The sequence below is a fragment of the Mastomys coucha genome, unplaced genomic scaffold, assembly GCF_008632895.1.
Source record: "Mastomys coucha isolate ucsf_1 unplaced genomic scaffold, UCSF_Mcou_1 pScaffold7, whole genome shotgun sequence".
Classification (NCBI taxonomy): Eukaryota; Metazoa; Chordata; class Mammalia; order Rodentia; family Muridae; genus Mastomys; species Mastomys coucha.
Window position 1 is genome coordinate 67,846,355 of NW_022196913.1, and position 18,830 is coordinate 67,865,184.

General features: G+C 44.1%; 1 protein-coding gene and 1 pseudogene across 12 annotated transcripts in view; one reads left to right on the top strand and one right to left on the bottom strand.

The window, feature by feature from the left end:
- Positions 1-18,830, top strand: part of Aopep (aminopeptidase O (putative)) — a 322,390-nt gene that overhangs the window by 61,130 nt on the left and 242,430 nt on the right. For 7 of the 12 annotated variants that reach the window (XR_004114970.1, XM_031358313.1, XM_031358309.1 and 4 more), the window contains exon 3: positions 14,141-14,307. The exons of 2 other annotated variants lie outside the window; for them this stretch is intronic. Coding sequence is in view for 9 of the 10 variants with exons in the window: in XM_031358313.1 (XP_031214173.1) it covers positions 14,141-14,307 (167 nt within the window). In the remaining variant the exon portion in view is untranslated. Of the gene's footprint in view, positions 1-8,196; positions 8,814-11,626; positions 11,865-14,140; positions 14,308-18,830 lie in introns of those variants that run through there. 3 more of the 12 variants (XM_031358317.1, XM_031358315.1, XM_031358316.1) reach the window with 3 other exon arrangements.
- On the bottom strand, positions 5,094-6,218 carry LOC116081696 (annotated as a pseudogene).

Here is an 18,830-nt window from a genome sequence, read left to right on the forward strand (position 1 = left end):
TGGAGTCCCTGAGACTATAGATAAGAGGCACTGTGCATGAGTACTGTGGAGTCCCTGAGACTATAGATTACAGGATCTGTACACGAGTACTGTGGAGTCCCTGAGACTATAGGTTACAGGATCTGTGCATGAGTACTGTGGTGAAGGATACAGTTGTTTCCTGGGAGGAGCAGGCTAACAGTTGCAGTCCTGCTCTGTGTGCATGCCTGGATCTAGTGACCACGTGAATGGACAGCAGGACTTGCAAACCTGATGTAGCAAGTTACAGATGAGCCAGACCCTGCACTGGTGCATTCTGACTTAGAGCCATACTGTGAACAGTTAGTTTGGGAAGCTATGGGTGATTGCATGCAGAAGTGGCAATAGGTTTCTAGGAGCTAGTGAACACACAGAATGGCTTCCGTTGAAAGCAAAAAAGTATGAAGGGGCGTGCCTAGCTTACATTCGAGCAGTCTGCATAGTCTCAGCAAGATGACCAGAGTCATGGTCAGCACAGCTAAGTCATGGCAGAGAACAGAGGACAAAATGACACAATCCCTGAGCTAGGTGTCAAAGCTATGGGGTCAGCAGGAACAAAGTCTAAGCAGCTGTCAGTCAAGAAGAGCCTAAAAAGTTTTGAAAATTAAAAGTGCTACAGGCAAGGCATGGGGGCACATACCTGTAATTCCATTACTCCGGAGGCTGAGGCAGGAGGATCAAGGCTGAGGAGCATCACAAGTTTTGATGCCTGACTATGATACATAGAGAGACCTTTTCTCACACAAAATGTCATATGGTAACTTGTATGCACTTACTCACCTATGTGACCTTGTCATTTCTAAAGAGCCTGAGGTAGGATTTTGAGTTGGAGACTCAAACTAAATAGCCTGGACTATTTAGCAAAACCCTGTTTCAAAAACAATAACAAAAAAGAATTTCCAAAAGAAAAAAGAATATTCGGGGAATCTAAGTAAATCCTGCCATGTTTTGCTAAGTGTGACAGACACAGTGACTGTAAAAGGGAAAGGAGCTGTGGGGTGCAGAGGAACCTTTTATTTTTAAATGAACTTAACACCTAAACTGTTTAAAATTAAGTTGACTTAAAACATAGTTGCCACTTTCAGAAGAGGCTGCCTTTCCTGGACCCTGAAGCTCCCCTACCCCCCACTTCCCATAAGATTGCCCTAGCACTTTTACAAAGTGACTTTGTTTTCTTAAGAATAAAGACTACCTTTTCTTCTTTTTGGGAGTTGTCACTAGCTTGTCCACTATTATCCTAGTTCTAAAAGAGAGTTGCTGAAAGTAGAGCACAGCTGTCTGTCTTAGCCACTCAGGGCTTGTGGCAGTTCTTGAACCTAAACGTCCTCTCTTGTGTGAGCCCTGAGATACTAGATCGCAGATGACATTTCAGAGTAACTGATGGAGGGCATCCTTGTGTAACAATCTAGTGAGTAACAACTGATGGAGGGCATCCTTGTGTAACAATCTAGTGAGTAACAACTGATGGAGGGCATCCTTGTGTAACAATCTAGTGGCACACTTCTTAGATTGATGTTTGCTTTATGTGCTGTGTGTGTGCCTTTTAAAGTAACTCGATGAGAGCAAGAGTGGACCAAGAATGTGTGAAGGTGACCCTTTAAAGCTGGAGAGAAATGGGGACTTAACTTAATGTTTAACTTAATGTTAAAAAATTAAGGTTTTTCATTTTGGGTTCTCAGGATACCTAAGAAACTATAAAAGTGGAAATCTATTTGAAGAACATGTGCTTTTCTTCATTCTTGCATTTCTAAAGGTTTTTCCATTCCACTAAAGGAAAAGTTATTTAAAACTAAGGCATCCCGTGTAGTAAGCCTCTCTTTCCCCTGGCGATCATGAGGGTAGTTGGGAAAGCAGCCAGCTGCCCCAGGAAGTCTGGCTTATTAGCTGATGATGTCACCAAATGAGAGTTGAGTGGAGGAGCTCTTGAGCTCTTGGAGGAGCTCATTGCAGAAAATATAATTCAGAACTATAATTTAGGGGAATAAATAAACCTGGGAAAATAAATATTAAACTTTAAACTTCCTACAGCATTTGTGTTGAGTTTTTGTTTTAGAAAAGGCCAGGGTAAAGCTGCTAAGTACCAGCTTCTCTGACATGTTCATTCAATTGCTCGGCACTACTCATGTTCTCAGATTAACATCAAAGCCAGATGTCAGCCAGACACACTGCTTCCCCACTGAACTAACTTTAGTACTTTATAACTCAGTACACAAGGAGGCTTTAAAAAGAATGAGTAGAAGAGCTCATATTTCTGTTTGAGTGTTTTTATTTAATATTCATACATGCATATAATGTGCTTGGATCTAACTTTCACTCCCTCCCCTCCAGTCCCTCCCTATCCCTCTCCACCACCTTCCCTCCTTGTATTCTCATTCTTTCCTCCTCCTCCCTCTGCCTCTCCCTTCCCCCTCCCTCTCGCCCTTCCTGCTCATCCCTCTTCTCTTCTCTTCTCTCTGTCTCTCCCTCACTTTCTTACTCTTCCTATTGTGTGTGCACTGGGGCCATCCACTGGAACATGGACGACCTCTCAGGAGCCCCATTCTTGATAGCTTACTCTCCATCCTCCAGCAGCCTTCTGTTGCCAATGGCTCCTCAGATAGGGGTAGGACTTCATTGCTGGAAATTGATTTTATACACAATGGAATACAGTTCTTGTACAATTAAGACTATCCATATACTATATTTTGATTTTTCCCTCTCAGCTCATCCCAGATCCTCCCTACCTCTCTACCCACCTAATTTTATGTTCTTTCTCTCTTTTAAACAAAATGAAACAAAACAAAACAAAACCATAAAAATGTAAATCAAATCCAGCATGCAAAAGTCCAATATGACAAAAATGCCAAGCAAAGCTAAACGAAGCAAAAAGTTCACAAAAACACCATTGAGTTAGTCTTGTGTTGGCCAACTAACTACTCCTGGGCTTGGGGCTTGTCTTGGAGTGTGGCTAATATACACTCAGTGGCCCTCCACTGGAAAAGTTGATTTGCCCTTTGCCAGTGGGTATCAGGTGCAGAGAGCTTCTTGGTTAGGGTGGGATCCTATGTCCACTTTTCCCTCTCAGTGCTACAAGCTGTCTGTCTTGAACCTATGCAGTTCTTGCGCATGTTGCTACAGTCTCTCTGAGTTTGTATGCACATGTGTTGTACCTGGAAGACACTATTTTGTGAGAGTCCTCTGTCATGTCATCTCTGGCTCTTACAATCTTTCTGCCTTCTCTTCTGCATGAGATCCCCGAGCCTCGAGGGATCGTATACAGATATTACGCATGTAGCCTCGAGGGATCGTATACAGATATTACGCATGTAGCCTCGAGGGATCGTATACAGATATTACGCATGTAGCCGTCACTGCGGAGAGTGATGTGAGCAGCAGCCCTGTCTCACTGCAGATGGCCACTGTCTCTCTTGACTCTTTCTGATTCCCTCTTTCTGTCATGATCCCTGAGCTCAGGGAGTGTGACATAGATATCTTGTTTAGAGCTGAGCATTCCAAAGTCTCTGATTCTCTGCCCACTCACCAGTTGTAAGTCTCTGTATTAGTTACCACATCCTTTAAAAAGAAGCTTCTCTGTTGAGGTTGAGAGGTGCACTATGCGTGTAATAAAGATAAGAGTTTGGGAGCAGTTTGTTACTATGTCCATTTGGCAGAATTATAGCACTAGGTTCTCCTCTAGAGCCCTTGACATCCAGAAATGAGTCTTGGGCCCAGTTAGCAAAACCAGGCATAGATTCCATCTTGTGGAACAAACTTCAAGTCCAATCAGAAATTGGTTGATTGCTCCCATAACATCCAAGATGCTCTCATGCCAGTGGGCATATTGTGTGAGGCTAATCACTGTAGCTCACAGGCTCCATAACTGTATAAGATTGTTGATTCTGATTCCTTCCCAGTAGTGTACATAGAACCTTAGCACTGAGAAAGCTAGTTATTTGGGATGAAACTTCCAAGTGATTCCATCTTAATTCTTTTGTCCTGTGACTTAAATAAGTGATATCTTACCATCAAGTTCTAGAGGGTATCCAGGACAATGACAAGAGCCTAGAACTTTTTGGAGAGGATTATGGGATCCCACTGACCAACAACTCAAAGAGAGGAGCAGTGGGATTTTTAAGATAATCTATAATGTCTTGAGGGGAGACATTGCTTCCCTGTTTTAGAGTAACTCCATTTTAACGTTCTTTTATGTATGTATATTTGTATGTATGTTTGTATGTATGTATGTTTATATGTATGTATGTATGTATGTATGCATGTTTATATGTATGTATGTATGTATGCTTGTTTGTATATATGTATGTATGTTTGTATGTATGTATGTTTGTATGTTTGTATGTATGTATGTTTGTATGTATATATGTATGTATGTTTGTATATATGTATGTATGTATGTTTGTATATATGTATGTATGTTTGTATGTATGTATGTATGTATGTGTGTATGTATATATGTATGTTTATATGTATGTATGTATTTTAGTAAGCTTCTACAGCAAAAGGCTTCCATATAATCCTTTCAAAGGCCGTTAGTGTTAGTTATCCTGTCCTGCACACCCTCTGCTTCCCTCTTCCCATCTCTATATCACTTAATCTTTCCCATTCCATTCTCTTTTCCCCTTCATACTACCAGGATTCTGACTTCTTTTCCTTGAAACAACTCCTCCCTGTGGACCCTCACTAGCTCCCTGATCTCTATGAGTGTCCAGCTAAGGTTCAAGTCTATATCCACACATAAGAGAACGTGCGGATCTTGTCTTTCTGTGTCTGAGTTACCTCTGAAAGATTATTTCCAGCTCCATCCATTTCCTGCAAATCTCATTTCTTTACAGTTGAATATTCCATTTTATATATGTGAACCACATTTTCATTATCCACTCACCTATGGCTGGACTTAGGTTGTTTCTGTTTCTTGGTTATTGTGATTAGAGTAGCAAAGAACAGTGACACGCAGGGATCACTCTTGTAGGATGCAGTCATTTGGAATATGCCCAGGACTATTTTTTTTTTTTTAGGTGGAAGAGGGTAAATAGTTTTAATGTGTAACAGGACAAATGGCAAGGACAAGACCCCCAAACTCAGCCTTCCCCAGTGAACCCTTGGAGCTCACACGCCTGGGAAGTCCCATGCCTGTCCCAGCCCTAAGGTTCCCAGGTCCCAGGAAAGGAAGTTGAGGGACTCAATTGCAAGAGTTCAGGAAGGCAAACACAGGAGCTAGTTGAATTTGGCCTTGGAGAAATCCATCTCTGGGTGCTGGTCCATGAACTTCTTCAGGATCTCCTGTTTCTTCTGCTCGTCAGACGTGGGCAAGCCCATGGACTTCTGCCTCTGGTCATACATCATCTTTTCCACCATGCTGCGAGTCTCACTGTCCAGGTCTGACAGCTTGGAGTTCTCAGGGTTAATCTTCTTGGTATTGATTTCAGGGTCACTGGTAACCAAGCGGTTCCACCATTCCATCTTATTGATCTTCTCCAGATGCACTGTCACTACCTTGCCATCCTCAATGAGTCATGAGCTCTCCTCCACCTTTACTTCATTGTACAGTTCTCCATCAATCACCGGTGGCTGTCCCTTGAGACCCACCCGGAGATGCCGCCACTGGATGTCCACCACCACATCCTTTCCTTTCAGCCGGAAGCTGACTCGGAAGGGCACTGCCAGATCCAGTTCTGAGAGGGTCTGGGTCCAGCGGTAATTGGGCAAGTCAGCCCCATTGCCCAGGTTGGATTTCAGCTTTCCTTTGTCCTTCTCATCTTCCTCCTCTTCAGCATCCTGCTTCCCTGGTGAGTCGAGACTGCCGTTCTTGAGCTGGACCTCATGATCCCCTGCATCCTTTTTCTGGTCAATCTCCAGCTGCAGTCTCTCTGCCTCCTCATCAGTCAGCTCCTTGATCTGTGGCCCAGGGCTCTCTGCCTTGGCCTCCTTGGCCAGCCTGGCCGCCCGCTCTGCCTTCTCCCTAAGCTCAGTCTCCTGCCGAGCTCGCTTCTCTCTCCGGGCCTTCTGTGCCAGATGGTTGTGGTGGTTAAAAGTCTGTGTGATAAGCTTCTCTGCCATCCCCTCTTTTCCTCCAATAAAAAAGTCTGTTTTGCGTCGAAGGAAGCTGAAGAAGGTGTTCACAAGCTCCTGCACGCCGCCCTCTGCTGCTGCGCCATGGCCAGCAGCATGCAGTCGAAGCGCTCCTCCTCCTGCTCCCCTCCCATCGTGCAGTGCTCCGAACTCCGCACTTGGGCTCCGCGATGCCGGCGCTTGCTCGGCATGGTTCGCTGGGGCCCAACGGTCCCCCTCGTTAGCCTTCCTGCCCAGGACTATTATAGCTCAATCATATGGTAGATATATTTCTAGCTCTTTGAGGAATCTCCATGCTGTTTACACTCCTGCCAGCAATGATAAGTATTCTCTTTCTCACATTCACACAAACATTTGTTGACCTTTTCTTTCTTTCTTTCTCTCTTTCTCTCTTCCTCTCTTTCTTTCTTTCTTTCTTTCCTAATGGAGGTAAGATGAAACCTCAAAAGTTGTAGTTTAAATTTGTATTTCTCTGGTGGCTAAAAATAGTAAATATGTAATATTTAATATTTATATAATTATATATTTATTTATATTTATATAATTATATATGTAATATCAGCCATTTTTTTATTTGTTTGTTTTTAACTCTTTGTATGGTATAGACACTCTCTATCAGGTGGATGGCTGATAAATATTTTCCTACTCTCTAGACTCCCTCTTCACTGGGCTGATAATGTCCTTTGCACCTGCATAAACTTTACAGTTTGAAGTTTCAGTTCTTAAGAGAATATCCTGTCAGCCATGATGCACACCTGTAATCCCAGCACAGGCAAGGCAGAGGCAGACAGGTCTTTGTAAGTTCAAGGCTAACCTGAGTCACAGGGAGATGATTCTAACTCTAAATTTAAAATGCAAGCCTTTGTCTGTTTGTTTTTGAGACAGGGTCTCTCTACATAGTCCTGGCTGTCCTGGCTGACCAGGCTGACCAGGCTGGTCTCCCAAGCATTGAAGGTGCGCACCACCACACCTGGCTAAAATCATTTAGAAAGGAAGAGAGAGAGACAGAGAGAGAGAGAGAGAGAGAGAGAGAGAGAGAGAGAGAGAGAGACAGAGAGACAGAGAGACAGAGAGACAGAGAGAGACAGAGAGAGAGAGAGAAAGAGAGAGAGAAAGAGAAAGAAGGAAAGAAGGAAAGAAGGAAAGAAGGAAAGAAGGAAAGAGCTGGGAGGTGGTGGCGCACGCCTTTAATCCCAGCACTTGGGAGGCAGAGGCAGGCAGATTTCTGAGTTTGAGGCCAGCCTAGTCTGCAGAGTGAGTTCCAGGACAGCCAGGGCTATACAGAGAAACCCTGTCTCAAAACAAACAAACAAACAAATAAACAGAAAAAAGAAAGAAAGAAAGAAAGAAAGAAAGAAAGAAAGAAAGAAAGAAAGGAAGAAAGGAAAGGAAAGGAAAAAGAAAAGAAAGTGGAGTACCGACAGAAAGCAGTGGCCTATGTAATGAGGATGAGAGCAGTCTGTTGTGAAACTGGAGGGAAGGAACCCAGATGCTTCTGAGTGCTGGCTGCAGCCATGCTGCCAACAACAGGCAACTGTGGTAAAGTCATTTACAACCAGGGCCTAATTTCTTTATGTGTAACATGAGAAGATTCCTGCCTGACATCAGGAGGGGCTCCCAAGTGCCAAAGCCTGCCTTCGCCCTTCCAGGGAGCTTGCCTCTTGTACATGAAAAATACCTCTCTTGAATAAGTCCTGTCCATTTCAAAACAATGATGTCTTTAGACTTGCTGTCTAGATGATATTGATGAGTTCTAGGTTTGGCAATGATGCCAGGAAATATACTAAGAGAGGAAAGGAGGGGAGCCCGTCGTTGGTGGCACTTCCTGTACCAGAAATGTTGGGTCTCCATGTGTGGCATAAGAAAGCAGGAAGTTTGCTTACTGTAGTAGAGTCTGTTTTCACACTTTTCTTTAAAACACAAACTTGTAAAAATATTAAGTGCAAAATAATAGATGGAAATAAATTGGAAGCCTGGATACTTTGGAACCCATGGAAGCTTCTAGGTAGTTGTGACTGAGCTCCTGTGTCTGCAACCCCTAAACCAGCTTTTGTGATCCCTAGCCAGCCATGTGCCCCATTTTGGAAAGGCCCCATGAAGCCACACAGCAGATTTGGCCTTTCAGACTGCCAACTGTCTCCCACTTACATACAGTCAGCTCTCTAATTGCTGGGTGCTGATCAAAGCCTCTAACAGAGACTACCATGATGAGAAGAGGTGAAGTCAGAATCTTTCAAAACCAGAAATCTCCCCCTTCTCTCCTGAGAAGGCTGTTCTGTGATCGTAGTCAGCAGAGAAAGACAGTGCATGGTTTGGAGCAGTTCCTGCAAATTCTCCATTATGATGGTTCTTTAAGGTGAAGAGGAAGCGTGTTGGAGTGAGTTAGTTGCTCAGCTCTGTTCGCCTAAGTCCATGAACACAGAGCTCCTTAACCAGGACTCTGAGCAACTATTCTGACAGGTTCTTCCTCAGGGGTGAAGCCACGGACCTGCCTTTCAGTGCATCTCTCTACCTCTGATTTTCACTTTCATCCTATTTCTACGACTGTGCAGCCTGCCTGGGCTCCCAGGAGGGTTGGTTGCCCAAGGCATTTGAGATGAGCCCCAGGGAGAGAATGTTTTTCTTTGTGTGCTGGAAGGAATCCTTCGATCTGGGAGTAATGGAGTTACAACCATCGGAGAAACCTAGGCTGGCACGTGTACATCCATCCTGTAAGCATGTCAGCAAAGGTGAGGTGCAAGGCTGTGCCTGCCCAGTAAACACAGATCACTTTTTTATTTCTGTGATTACATAGCCAGATACCTTGTAGGCTCTCTATAAACACATGTTGATTTTCCTCCTCCCACGAAAGGGTTGGTTAGCAGGGACTTGGGCTTCCCTGGGTAAGAGCTATCTTTATTATGAGTTAATGTAGGGAATACAACTGCACGACTCTGCATCTCTATGTACCTTCTATCTGCTAGCAGATGCTCACATTTCATCAGAGCATTGACCCAAGGACAGAGCTTTAATCTTTGGAAATATAGTCATCCAACTTCAAATTGTTTTTTATTTAAATTTGCATTATGCTGTGAGATATGCATAAGGATACCAGGTTGTAAATGATCAAAGGCATTTGGTTTTTAAGTCTAGTTCTTGGTTTGGACATGTTGGGAAGGGAGGAGTGAACCTACAGCTGAGAAAAGAAGCCAAGAGAGGAATAGGCGGAGGCTTGAGGGATGAGCAAAGAAAGTGAGCAGCTTCAAGAATTATTAGTAGCAGTGGTGGTTCATGCTTGTAATTCCAGAACTGAGGTTCCAAGACAGAAGGATTGACACATATTCTGAGGCTAGTCTGGGCTAAAGAGTGGGAACCTGTCTCACAAAAAGATAAACAAACAAACAAGACGGAAGTTGTACCTGGGATTCTCCATTGTTCATGGAAACTCCATGAAAACTTTACAGAAAACAAAAAACCAACAAACCCAGATAGGTGATGCTTTGTATTTTTGGGTGTGATTTTCAGGTTGACGACTTGATGTTCATCTTTGGAGTTACAGCTCTAGATGGGAAGTAGAATGTCAGAATGAAAACACATTTTAGCTTATAGAACAGATACACCAAGCATGTACAGAAACAGGAGGGAAGGGGGCACTGGGGACCAGCCCCTTTGATAGAGTGCTTGCGGTACAAGCATAAGGAGTTTGAATCCCTAGCTCCCATATGAAATGTTCAGCCCAGCATTGGGAAGGAGAGATAGCATCCCTGAGGCTTGCTAGCCATTCTTGCACACAAACAGGAATAAGAAAGAGGAGAGTGGGGGCTGGATGTACTCCTCCCTATAACCTAGCCTTGGGAGGATGATGCAAGAGAATTGCTGTGATTTTAAGGCTATCCTGGGCCGCAGACGGAGACTCTGGCTCAGACCAACCCTTTCACCCTCAAAAACAAAAAAAAAAAGGAAGGTAAAGGTAAAAACAATTGAATACTGAGGATATTGGGAGGAGGTGAGTGGTAGGGGCCTGGCCAGACTGTAGACCACAATGTCTAGGAGTAGATAGTGAAGGCATAACATGGTATTTTGGAATCCAGTGAATGGAAGAGTTTCTCTCTTATTTTGTTGGAACTCTGACTGAGATTCACCTCTAAGCTATGTAGCTGAAAAAAAACTTTGAACTTCTGATCCCCCTTTCACATCCCAAGTGCTAGGATTATAAAAGGGTGTACCATTAAAGTCTGGCCCTAGAATTCCTTAGTTCTCGTTTTAGACCCTTAGCCCTCTTGTTGAATTATAAAAACTCAGCTTCTTGGTCCAGCAGCCCGGCAGTTGACATTTAATGAGCAAAGCCCTTAATAAGCACAGCAGACAGGCCGTGCTCCTTGTGGTCTTGTTCTTACTCCCTGGGTGTCCACAATGTGGAAGGTAATTCCATATCTTCTCCTTGAGCCCAAACCCTTGGGAAGATCAAAAACGCTGAACATTTTAAACAGCAGACACATGTTATCTCCCAATTTCCAAGGGCCAGGCATAGCATAGCAGGCTAGCTGTGGCCCTGAATCTCCTACAAGGCTGCAGTCAGGCTGTGAGCTGGGTTTGACTGTAGGTGGAAAGCCTTCTGAATTCTCTCACAGGGTTTCTGCACACACAGCTTCTGATCAGCAGTTGGCTAGAAGTTTCACTCCTCAAGTGGGGTCATTTGCTAGCTGACTGATGTCCTCATGACCCAGCCACTGGGTCTGTCATCTCCACCTCCACCCCCCATCTCCAGTAAATGATCAGGATGGAGGAAAAAAAAAACCCTTAAGCCAAATGTCATGGCTCACAGCTGTAACCCCATCATGGGAAGCAGAGGCTGGAGGATTGCTGGAAGTTCACCAGCCTGGTTTACATAGTGAAGGCAAAACAAACTTCAGAAGTGATAGGGTATGACTTCTGCGGTTGGTCAGAGGCCAACTTTAGTACTATTGGGAGGTAGCTATGAATGGTGGCAGGAGATGGAGCCCCTGGAGTGAGGCAGCTCAGCCATTCCTGCCTCTGAGAGCTCTTCCTTCTTCCCTCCCCTCTCCACACATACCTCAGTTAATCCTAATTCTGGCCCTGAACTCAGGCTTCAGAATCCATGTTAAATACCAGGCATAGCGGTACACTTGTAATCCCAGCATTTAGACAAGGGAAATGACCTCACTGACCAGCCACCTCCCCTGTGTGATGAGCTCCAGGTCAGTGAGAGATGCTGCTGTTAAGGCAGATATGCCTTCTGGTCTCCATGCACATGCACACACACACCTCTGCTTACAAATATGCATGCAAGGGGCTGGGCAGTGGTGGCACATGCCTTTAATCCCAGCACTTGGGAGGCAGAGGCAGGAGGATTTCTGAGTTTGAGGCCAGCCTGGTCTACACAGTAAGTTCCAGGACAGCCAGGGCTATACAGAGAAACCCTGTTTTGAAAAAACAAAAAACAAAAACAAAAACAAAAAACCTAAAAAACCCCCCACAAATATGCATACAAAATAAAAATAAAAGCAACCCCCCCTAATTCTGCCTCTGTTTTATTTCTTAGATGTGCCTTCATCTCAAACCTGGTTGTTTTTAAGGAACTGTGTAGAGCCTGATCGAGGATGCCTTGGGGCCTAGCCAGCCACTGAGGATAAGACTGTTAAAGCCACAGCAGAATCACAAGACACTTGAGCCAAGAGCACAGACATTTGACTTGTTCTGTGCATGTTAGCCATCACCACATCAAAATACAAGGCAGATGCAATCTTAGGAATGTTCTAGACAAGGGTGTGAAGTTACAGGTGGGTTAACTCCACGGGTGCACATGGCTCTGAAGGAGGCTTCTAGGCTCGTGAACAAGAAAAGCTTTCAAGGCCTACTCTGCTTTGGTTGGAAAGGAAGCCTTGTTCTTGGGGGTTTACCAGTGACGAGGAAGCAGGGTTTCGACCTGCCAGTGGGGGTTGGGAGTGGAAGTGGGCCCCTTCCATGCTGATTATTTTCCTGCATGCATCTTTCCTCCAAGAGGGGGCTTTTAGGGGTTAACCCACCCCCAATAGGTAGAATTTCCTGAGCTGACCCTTCTTTGACCCCACTTGGATGAGCAATTTGAGCTAATAACAGGAATCTTTGGCTATCCTGGCCCACCTGGGAAGAAGTAAGCACTACGGCCTTCCTCATTAGGGTCTGAAACAGCCTGAGGCTGGACAGCTAAAGGGAGGCTAAGTCAATTAAGAATCCAGTGGGACCAGAGAATGGATTCAGAACTCATTGAAATTGATGGAATGCTCTGAGCCTCACATAGAAATGTTCCCCTTTAATTTCAGATCTAAAAGCTTGACATACAGAACCAAAGACTAACTGACCTACATCCCCCTCCCCCCATTTTACCCATGACCAGTAAAAGGCTAGAACAACCCTACTACCCATCATATCCTAGTTTGGCAGGCTACCTGGGTATGGTATATATTTAAGCTGGCTTCAGACTTGGTCTGAAGCTGACACTAGTTGTGAGCCCTCCGCCCCATTCCAGTTGTCACCACCTCCTCAGTGTAAGGTGGAGCTACACGTCTGTGCTGTCATGCCTGGTTTGTTAGTAATGAGCTTTGACTCTGTCCCTGCCTCCTGCCAAGCTATGGAGTGGGTACACCTGTACCCTGCGAGTGTGCTGCAGCCTGTGTCTGCCCTGAGATCCACATTCTGCTCTCACTGAGATCCCTGAATGGTAAGGAGCCACATTTCTGCGGCTCTCCTGCCTGCTGTTTTTTGGCCAAGTTTGATTGGTGGAAGGTCAGAGCAAAACCAGGCATTCTGCTCCTCCTCCCTCTAACACCTAGAATGTGAGTCGCCTCTGTGGTCCCAGCTCCTACTGGACAATCTGGCCTGTCTCCAGGTGACCCCTGCCTTTGTAACTGCAGCTCCTCCAGTTTGGGAACTGTAGCTGCTGAGCTGTGACTGGTCTCTGCATTGCCTCATTGTCCCCCGCTTTGTATAACTGTTCTCTGTGTTATCTCTGCTTGGTAGACCCTACCCTGGCTTATCGGTTCTTTACTGGGCCTTGATGAAAGAGGAAAACCATCATCCTCTGTGTTCTTTCCTACACTGTACAGAGAGATTAATGTTCAATCATAATGATGTCAATGAAACAGTTCATCTGCAAGAACTAGTAGCTGGTTCAATAACATTGTAAATCAAGCTGATTAATCAACATTTGTCTTAATTAAAAGAAAATAGTTTTCTTTTCCTAAGTTGTTTTCCCCAGGAGTCAGTGTCGTGCCTTTTCTGTGCTGTGAGAATGGATTCCTATGATTTTGCAGGTCTTTGTCATCTCTGTCAGCCATGACTTAACCATCAAAAGGGAGGCTGCTTGGTTTGGGTTGGTTTACTACTTGGAGCGACTGAGTTCTAACTCAGGCTGGTGGTTTTGTACCTGGCTTTGGTAATGAGCATGTTCCTGTGGCCTTCCCATCATAAGCCTGGTTTTTGTGACCTCTGCCGTCCTGGTCCTGTTTGTGCCAAGCCCTGTTCCTGGCTTCTAAACAAGGATCCCCACAAGGGCGCTGTCTGAGAAGGCAGTTTCCATGACTGGGGAGGAAGGGGCTGGTCTGCCTGCCAGCACTGGCTTTGAGACCACCGCTTGTTTTTCCAAGATTAATAATCGAAGAGATCTCCAGCCGTGTTTTCTTTTCCAGAATACTTTCCAAAAAGTCTGTAAGAATGTCTCTGAAGCCTTTTTCCTTTGAAGGCAGAAAGGCCTAAGGGGAGCATAAATTATAACTTTGCAGACTAGTATTTAAAACCTTACCCAATTTTTTTCTCTTAACATACCACACACACACACACACACACACACACACACACACACACACGCCTACCTTTTCACATATTTAAGTGGTTCATTTGTGAGGAATAACCACTGAGCTATTGACATATATTCAGTTCAATCTATGAAATGAAAGAGTCAACTATAAAGCCTCAAATGTTTCTACTTGGAAAGTCAAGCTGGCCTCCCTGCCTTGGAGATAAGTGGTAACTCCTTTTAAAGAGTCTTCCCTCCTCTGTCTTTGTCTCTCTTCTGCAGGCCATGTGTTTATACTATGGGATCCCCCATCAACAACAGGGCCCTTTTTCCATGCCAGGAACCACCCGTTGCCATGTCAACATGGCAGGCTACAGTTCGAGCAGCTGCATCTTTTGTTGTTTTAATGAGTGGGGAAAATTCTGCCAAGCCCACACCACTTCGAGAAGGTACAGTACATGTGTTCTTTCTTACTCGGGTGTGATGCACACAGCAGGACCCAAGGAGCCCGTCGGCTCTGCTACAGTGACTGGTGAGGTTGGAAGAAAAACCCTACCAGAGAACGCGCAGGGATTGGGTGGAGCACTGGGGAATCTGGGCATGGGGCTCCAGATTCCCCAAGCCAAAGTTATCAATTCATGGATGACTCCACTCTTACATGGTGGTTTGTGGAGCAAAAGTGGGTGGTCTTGGTTGAAGACTTCTAGGCAGGCAAGTGTGTCATGGAAACACAAAGTTGAGTTGTGTGCGGTTTGGACATGGTATCTGTATGTGGCTGTCTGTTTTTATAAGAGGTAGTACATAGGCTAGCCAGCTTGCTGGGCTTGGAAGTCTGAATCCAGGGTGTGTCAGAAGAATGGTGGCAGGAGCCAGCACACCACCCAGATCTGTTGTGAGGTGCTTGCCTGTTCAGTCACCACTATCCATTTGATGTCTTCAGCATGCTCATGCCAGGCAACAGTACCTATTCTTAATGTAAAACATGGTGTCTTCTCCTACATGCTTATCAGAAAAACTTGAACATATACAAAAAGTCAAAAACCAAAATGAAATAACTTTGAAAAGAGTGCATGCTTACACGTTGCATTATCCCCAGCATTCAGTGATTACTCATGGCTCTCCCCATTTACCTGCAGATTGCATGATTTCATTTTTTCTTTATTAGTAAAAAATAGACCATTGTGTAAATGTAGCACATTTCCACTATCCATTCATTAGTTGGTGAACATCTATGCTATCTTCATGCTGTGGCTATTATGAGTAGAGTGACAATGAACATGGATGATCACGTCCTTCAGTGGTAGGCATACAGTCCCTCAGGAGTCATCTCAGGAGTCAGGCATACAGTCCCTCAGGAGTCAGGCATACAGTCCCTCAGGAGTCATCCTTCAGTGGTAGGCATACAGTCCCTCAGGAGTCCCTCAGGATGTCAGGCATACAGTCCCTCAGGAGTCCCTCAGGAGTCCCTCAGGAGTCGTCTCAGTGGTAGGCATACAGCCCCTCAGGAGTTGTCTCAGGAGTCATGCACCTGGATTATATGCTACATCAATTGTTAGCTTTGGGGGAACCAGTTTGCTGTCTCACAAACAGTGAAGAAGTGTTCCTCTTTCTCAAATCCAAGCTAATATTTCTTGTCATTTAAAAAAAAAAAAAAACCTTAGCTATTATAAGTTGCATAGGATGAAATCTCAAAGTAGTTTAAATTTATATTTCTCTGATGGCCAAGGATGTTCAAAATATTTTGGAATATTTCTCAGCTGTTTGTGTTCCTTTTTTTTTCTTTTTCTTTTTGAAAACTGTTTGATTCCATGCCCCCATTTTAAATTGGGCACAAACCTCCCAGTTGGTGTTTGATTTTTTTTAGTTCTTCATAAATGCTTGATGTTAACCCTTTGTCAGATGTACAGCTGGCACAGTGCCTTCAGTGGCTTGGTGGTGCCCTTTGCTGTACAGGAATGCTTTAACTTCATGAGCTCCCATTTCTCAGTTGTTGGTTTCCACGCCTGTGCTGCATGCTTTGACACAGGGACTCATGTACGCTCCACTACCCTCAAGTTTGCTACTAGCATGGTAGGGCAAGCTCTCTCCTAGCTTAATGCTGCCCCAGTCCAGCCCAAGTCCTCCTTACTCCTTCTCCTCCGCTTGCTGAGAGCCTGCCTGCAGAAGAGCCAAGGCTGGCTTCACTTCCTTAGCTTTTCTCCTTTGCTGAGGGAATTGAAAACATGTGTGCTGATCTCCCTTTAGAGGAGTGGGAAATTTAATACAATTTGGGTTTTAAATGCATTTTCTTGTATATTTTACTGTGTATCATATCTTTAGGAATTGCTGTTAATTGTTTCACATTTTTTAAACCATCCTTTGAATATACATTTAAACAGATTTTTCATTGTTGATCTCTTAACTTTAAATTGTTTTCCTGTTATAATTTTTTAAACTTTTTTTCTCCAAAGGAAGGCTTGTAGTTCATTTTATAGGTGTCCTTGCATATTTCTATTGACCGTGAAATGTATTCACTTTTGAACAACTTTTGGCTAGATATTAACTTTTTCTTCAAGTAAGAGCTGGATGAAGGATGCTGCCTGACTTTGAACTTCCGTTATCCTTCTGCCTCTGCCTCTGCCTCTGCCTCCGCCTCCGCCTCCGCCTCCGCCTCTGCCTCTGCCTCCCAAGTTCTTGCACAATCCTGTGGACACCACGCCCAGCCCTGGATGTGCACTTCCTACCTCACTGCTTTTCTAAGATAAGTGCTAATGTGACATTTTTGAGGAGGAATCATATGCTAAATTTTAATTTTGAAAGATGTCTGACACTGCTGCCTACATACTCTTAGGGCTTTAAAATTTTATTTAATTCAAACACTAGATCTTTCTAATCAGTTGTACTGCAGTGTGAGTTAACTGTACTGAATGTGTTCTTTTAAATGTATTGTTCAGTGAGTTCTGGCCACTGCATACACCTGCATGATTAGGCACTGCCTTATGGTAGCACAGGACATTGCTGTCACCCAGAAATACCCTTGTTGTACACCTACTCCTCCTAGTCCTTTCTGCAGTGTCCCTGTCTCCAGAGGTTACCTCTGCTGTGTCTGCCAGTGGCCTAGCTTTAACTCAGCATGGTATTCCTATAACTTAGCCTTTAATCCATGGGCAAGATTCTTATACGAATGAGGCACATTTCATCCACTTACTTATGGTAGACTGTTTGGGGCCAGTTCAAAAATTAGGCTGTAATGTTCACATTTGTGACTTTTTATTTACTCTTTGTAGACATAACTTATGATTCTCTTAAGTGAGTTCCCAAGGGTAGAATTGCTAGATCATGTGATAAGTATCTTTTGGGGGGTTCGTTATCTGCCAGGTCCTGTCTAAAGTGCTCTCGTGGTTTTGTATTCTTGCTGGCAGTATCTGAGAGCTCTGGTTGTTTTTTGTCGTTGCAAGTGCTTAGCACAATCAATCTTTGAAGTTAGTTCTCTAGTCAGTATGAAATGCTATCTCACAGCTTCAGTTCAGATTTCCCTGGTAGCTAATGGTGTTGAGAATTTTCATGCACTTAATGCTCATTCTTACATTTTAATTTGAACAGTGTCTGCACAAGTCATTGGAAGTTTTTAATGTGTGTCTTTTGGCTGTAGAGGTTATGAGAACTCTTTGTCTAATGCTCTAGACATATAATTAATTAATTAATCTCCAAAACTTCCCTTACAGTGTTGGGGCAGGACCTCAGGCTTTGTAAATTCCAGACAAGAGCTCTGCACAGCTGTGTCCTGGGCCCTGCTTATACTATGTACCACTGAATTTTCAGGAATGATACTTTTGCTCTTTATTAATTCCATTTGAGATGGAAATGTGATATTTCCATCTTTTATTAAAAAAAAAAACCCTGTGGTTCTTTGATCCCAGTTTGTTACACTAATGTATTGGCCTGGTGCTGTGAGTATATAGTACATAGAAGTTATGTCTCCTTGTGTCACGGTAACAAGGCCATTTTCTTAATTTGGCTTTGGTTTCTGTAATAAGTCACCTCCAGGGTTTGTTCTTCCTCTGAGTGTTTAGAGTATGTCTCCATGTATGTTGATGCTGCAGTCTGTTTTCCTCACGCTCCACTTTGGTATGCGCCAGCAGACAGGATGTGCACATACTGAGTGTCCCCTTTGCTCTTCCTGTCCATCTACATGTGGCTGAAACGCTCTCTCACTTTGGCAGCGGGAAGTTAACTGACAGCCCCAGCTGTAATGTCTTGTTGACAGTTGTCTTATCAAGTTGAGCTTGATTTGTTTGGGATCTTCCTCTCTCCCTCTGTGTGGCTTCCTGACACATTCAGAATTGATCAGGTGCATGAAATCCTATGATCTCCAGTAGACACTGGTACCTGTGCACCTCCATAGCAGCTTCTCCTGATAGCTAAGCCTCCCAAGATTCCTGTGTCTCCCACAAGCTCCTCCCCTCACCCATGTGTACTCTTTCATTCATGCCTGTGTCATTCCTGACACAGACACGGCACCATGTGCCAGCTCTGCTTTCAAATATGACCATTAGTTTTCTTTTCCACTGAAAGGTGAATTTTTTTATCTTATGCATATGAACATTTGCCTGCATGATATATTGTGTACCATGTGTATATATGGTATCCTCAAAGAGCAGGCTAAAGTGTCATATCCCCTGGCACTGGAATTAGAGGTGATTGTGATCTGCCATGTTGGTGCTGGGAATCAAACTCAGGTACTCTGCAAGAACACCCAGTGTTTTTAGCCATCTCTCTAGCACTATTTTTTTGTTGTTGTTCTTGGGAAGAGAAAGCTTCTCCATTACCAGAAGTGGCCGAGGCATTATTAGAATGATATTAATAACTACATATTAGATGGTATTAGATTATAGATACTAAAATATTTTAAAAACTGGAAACCTGCCGGGTGGTGATGGTGCACGCCTTTAATCCCAGCACTTGGGAGGCAGAGACAGGCAGATTTCTGAGT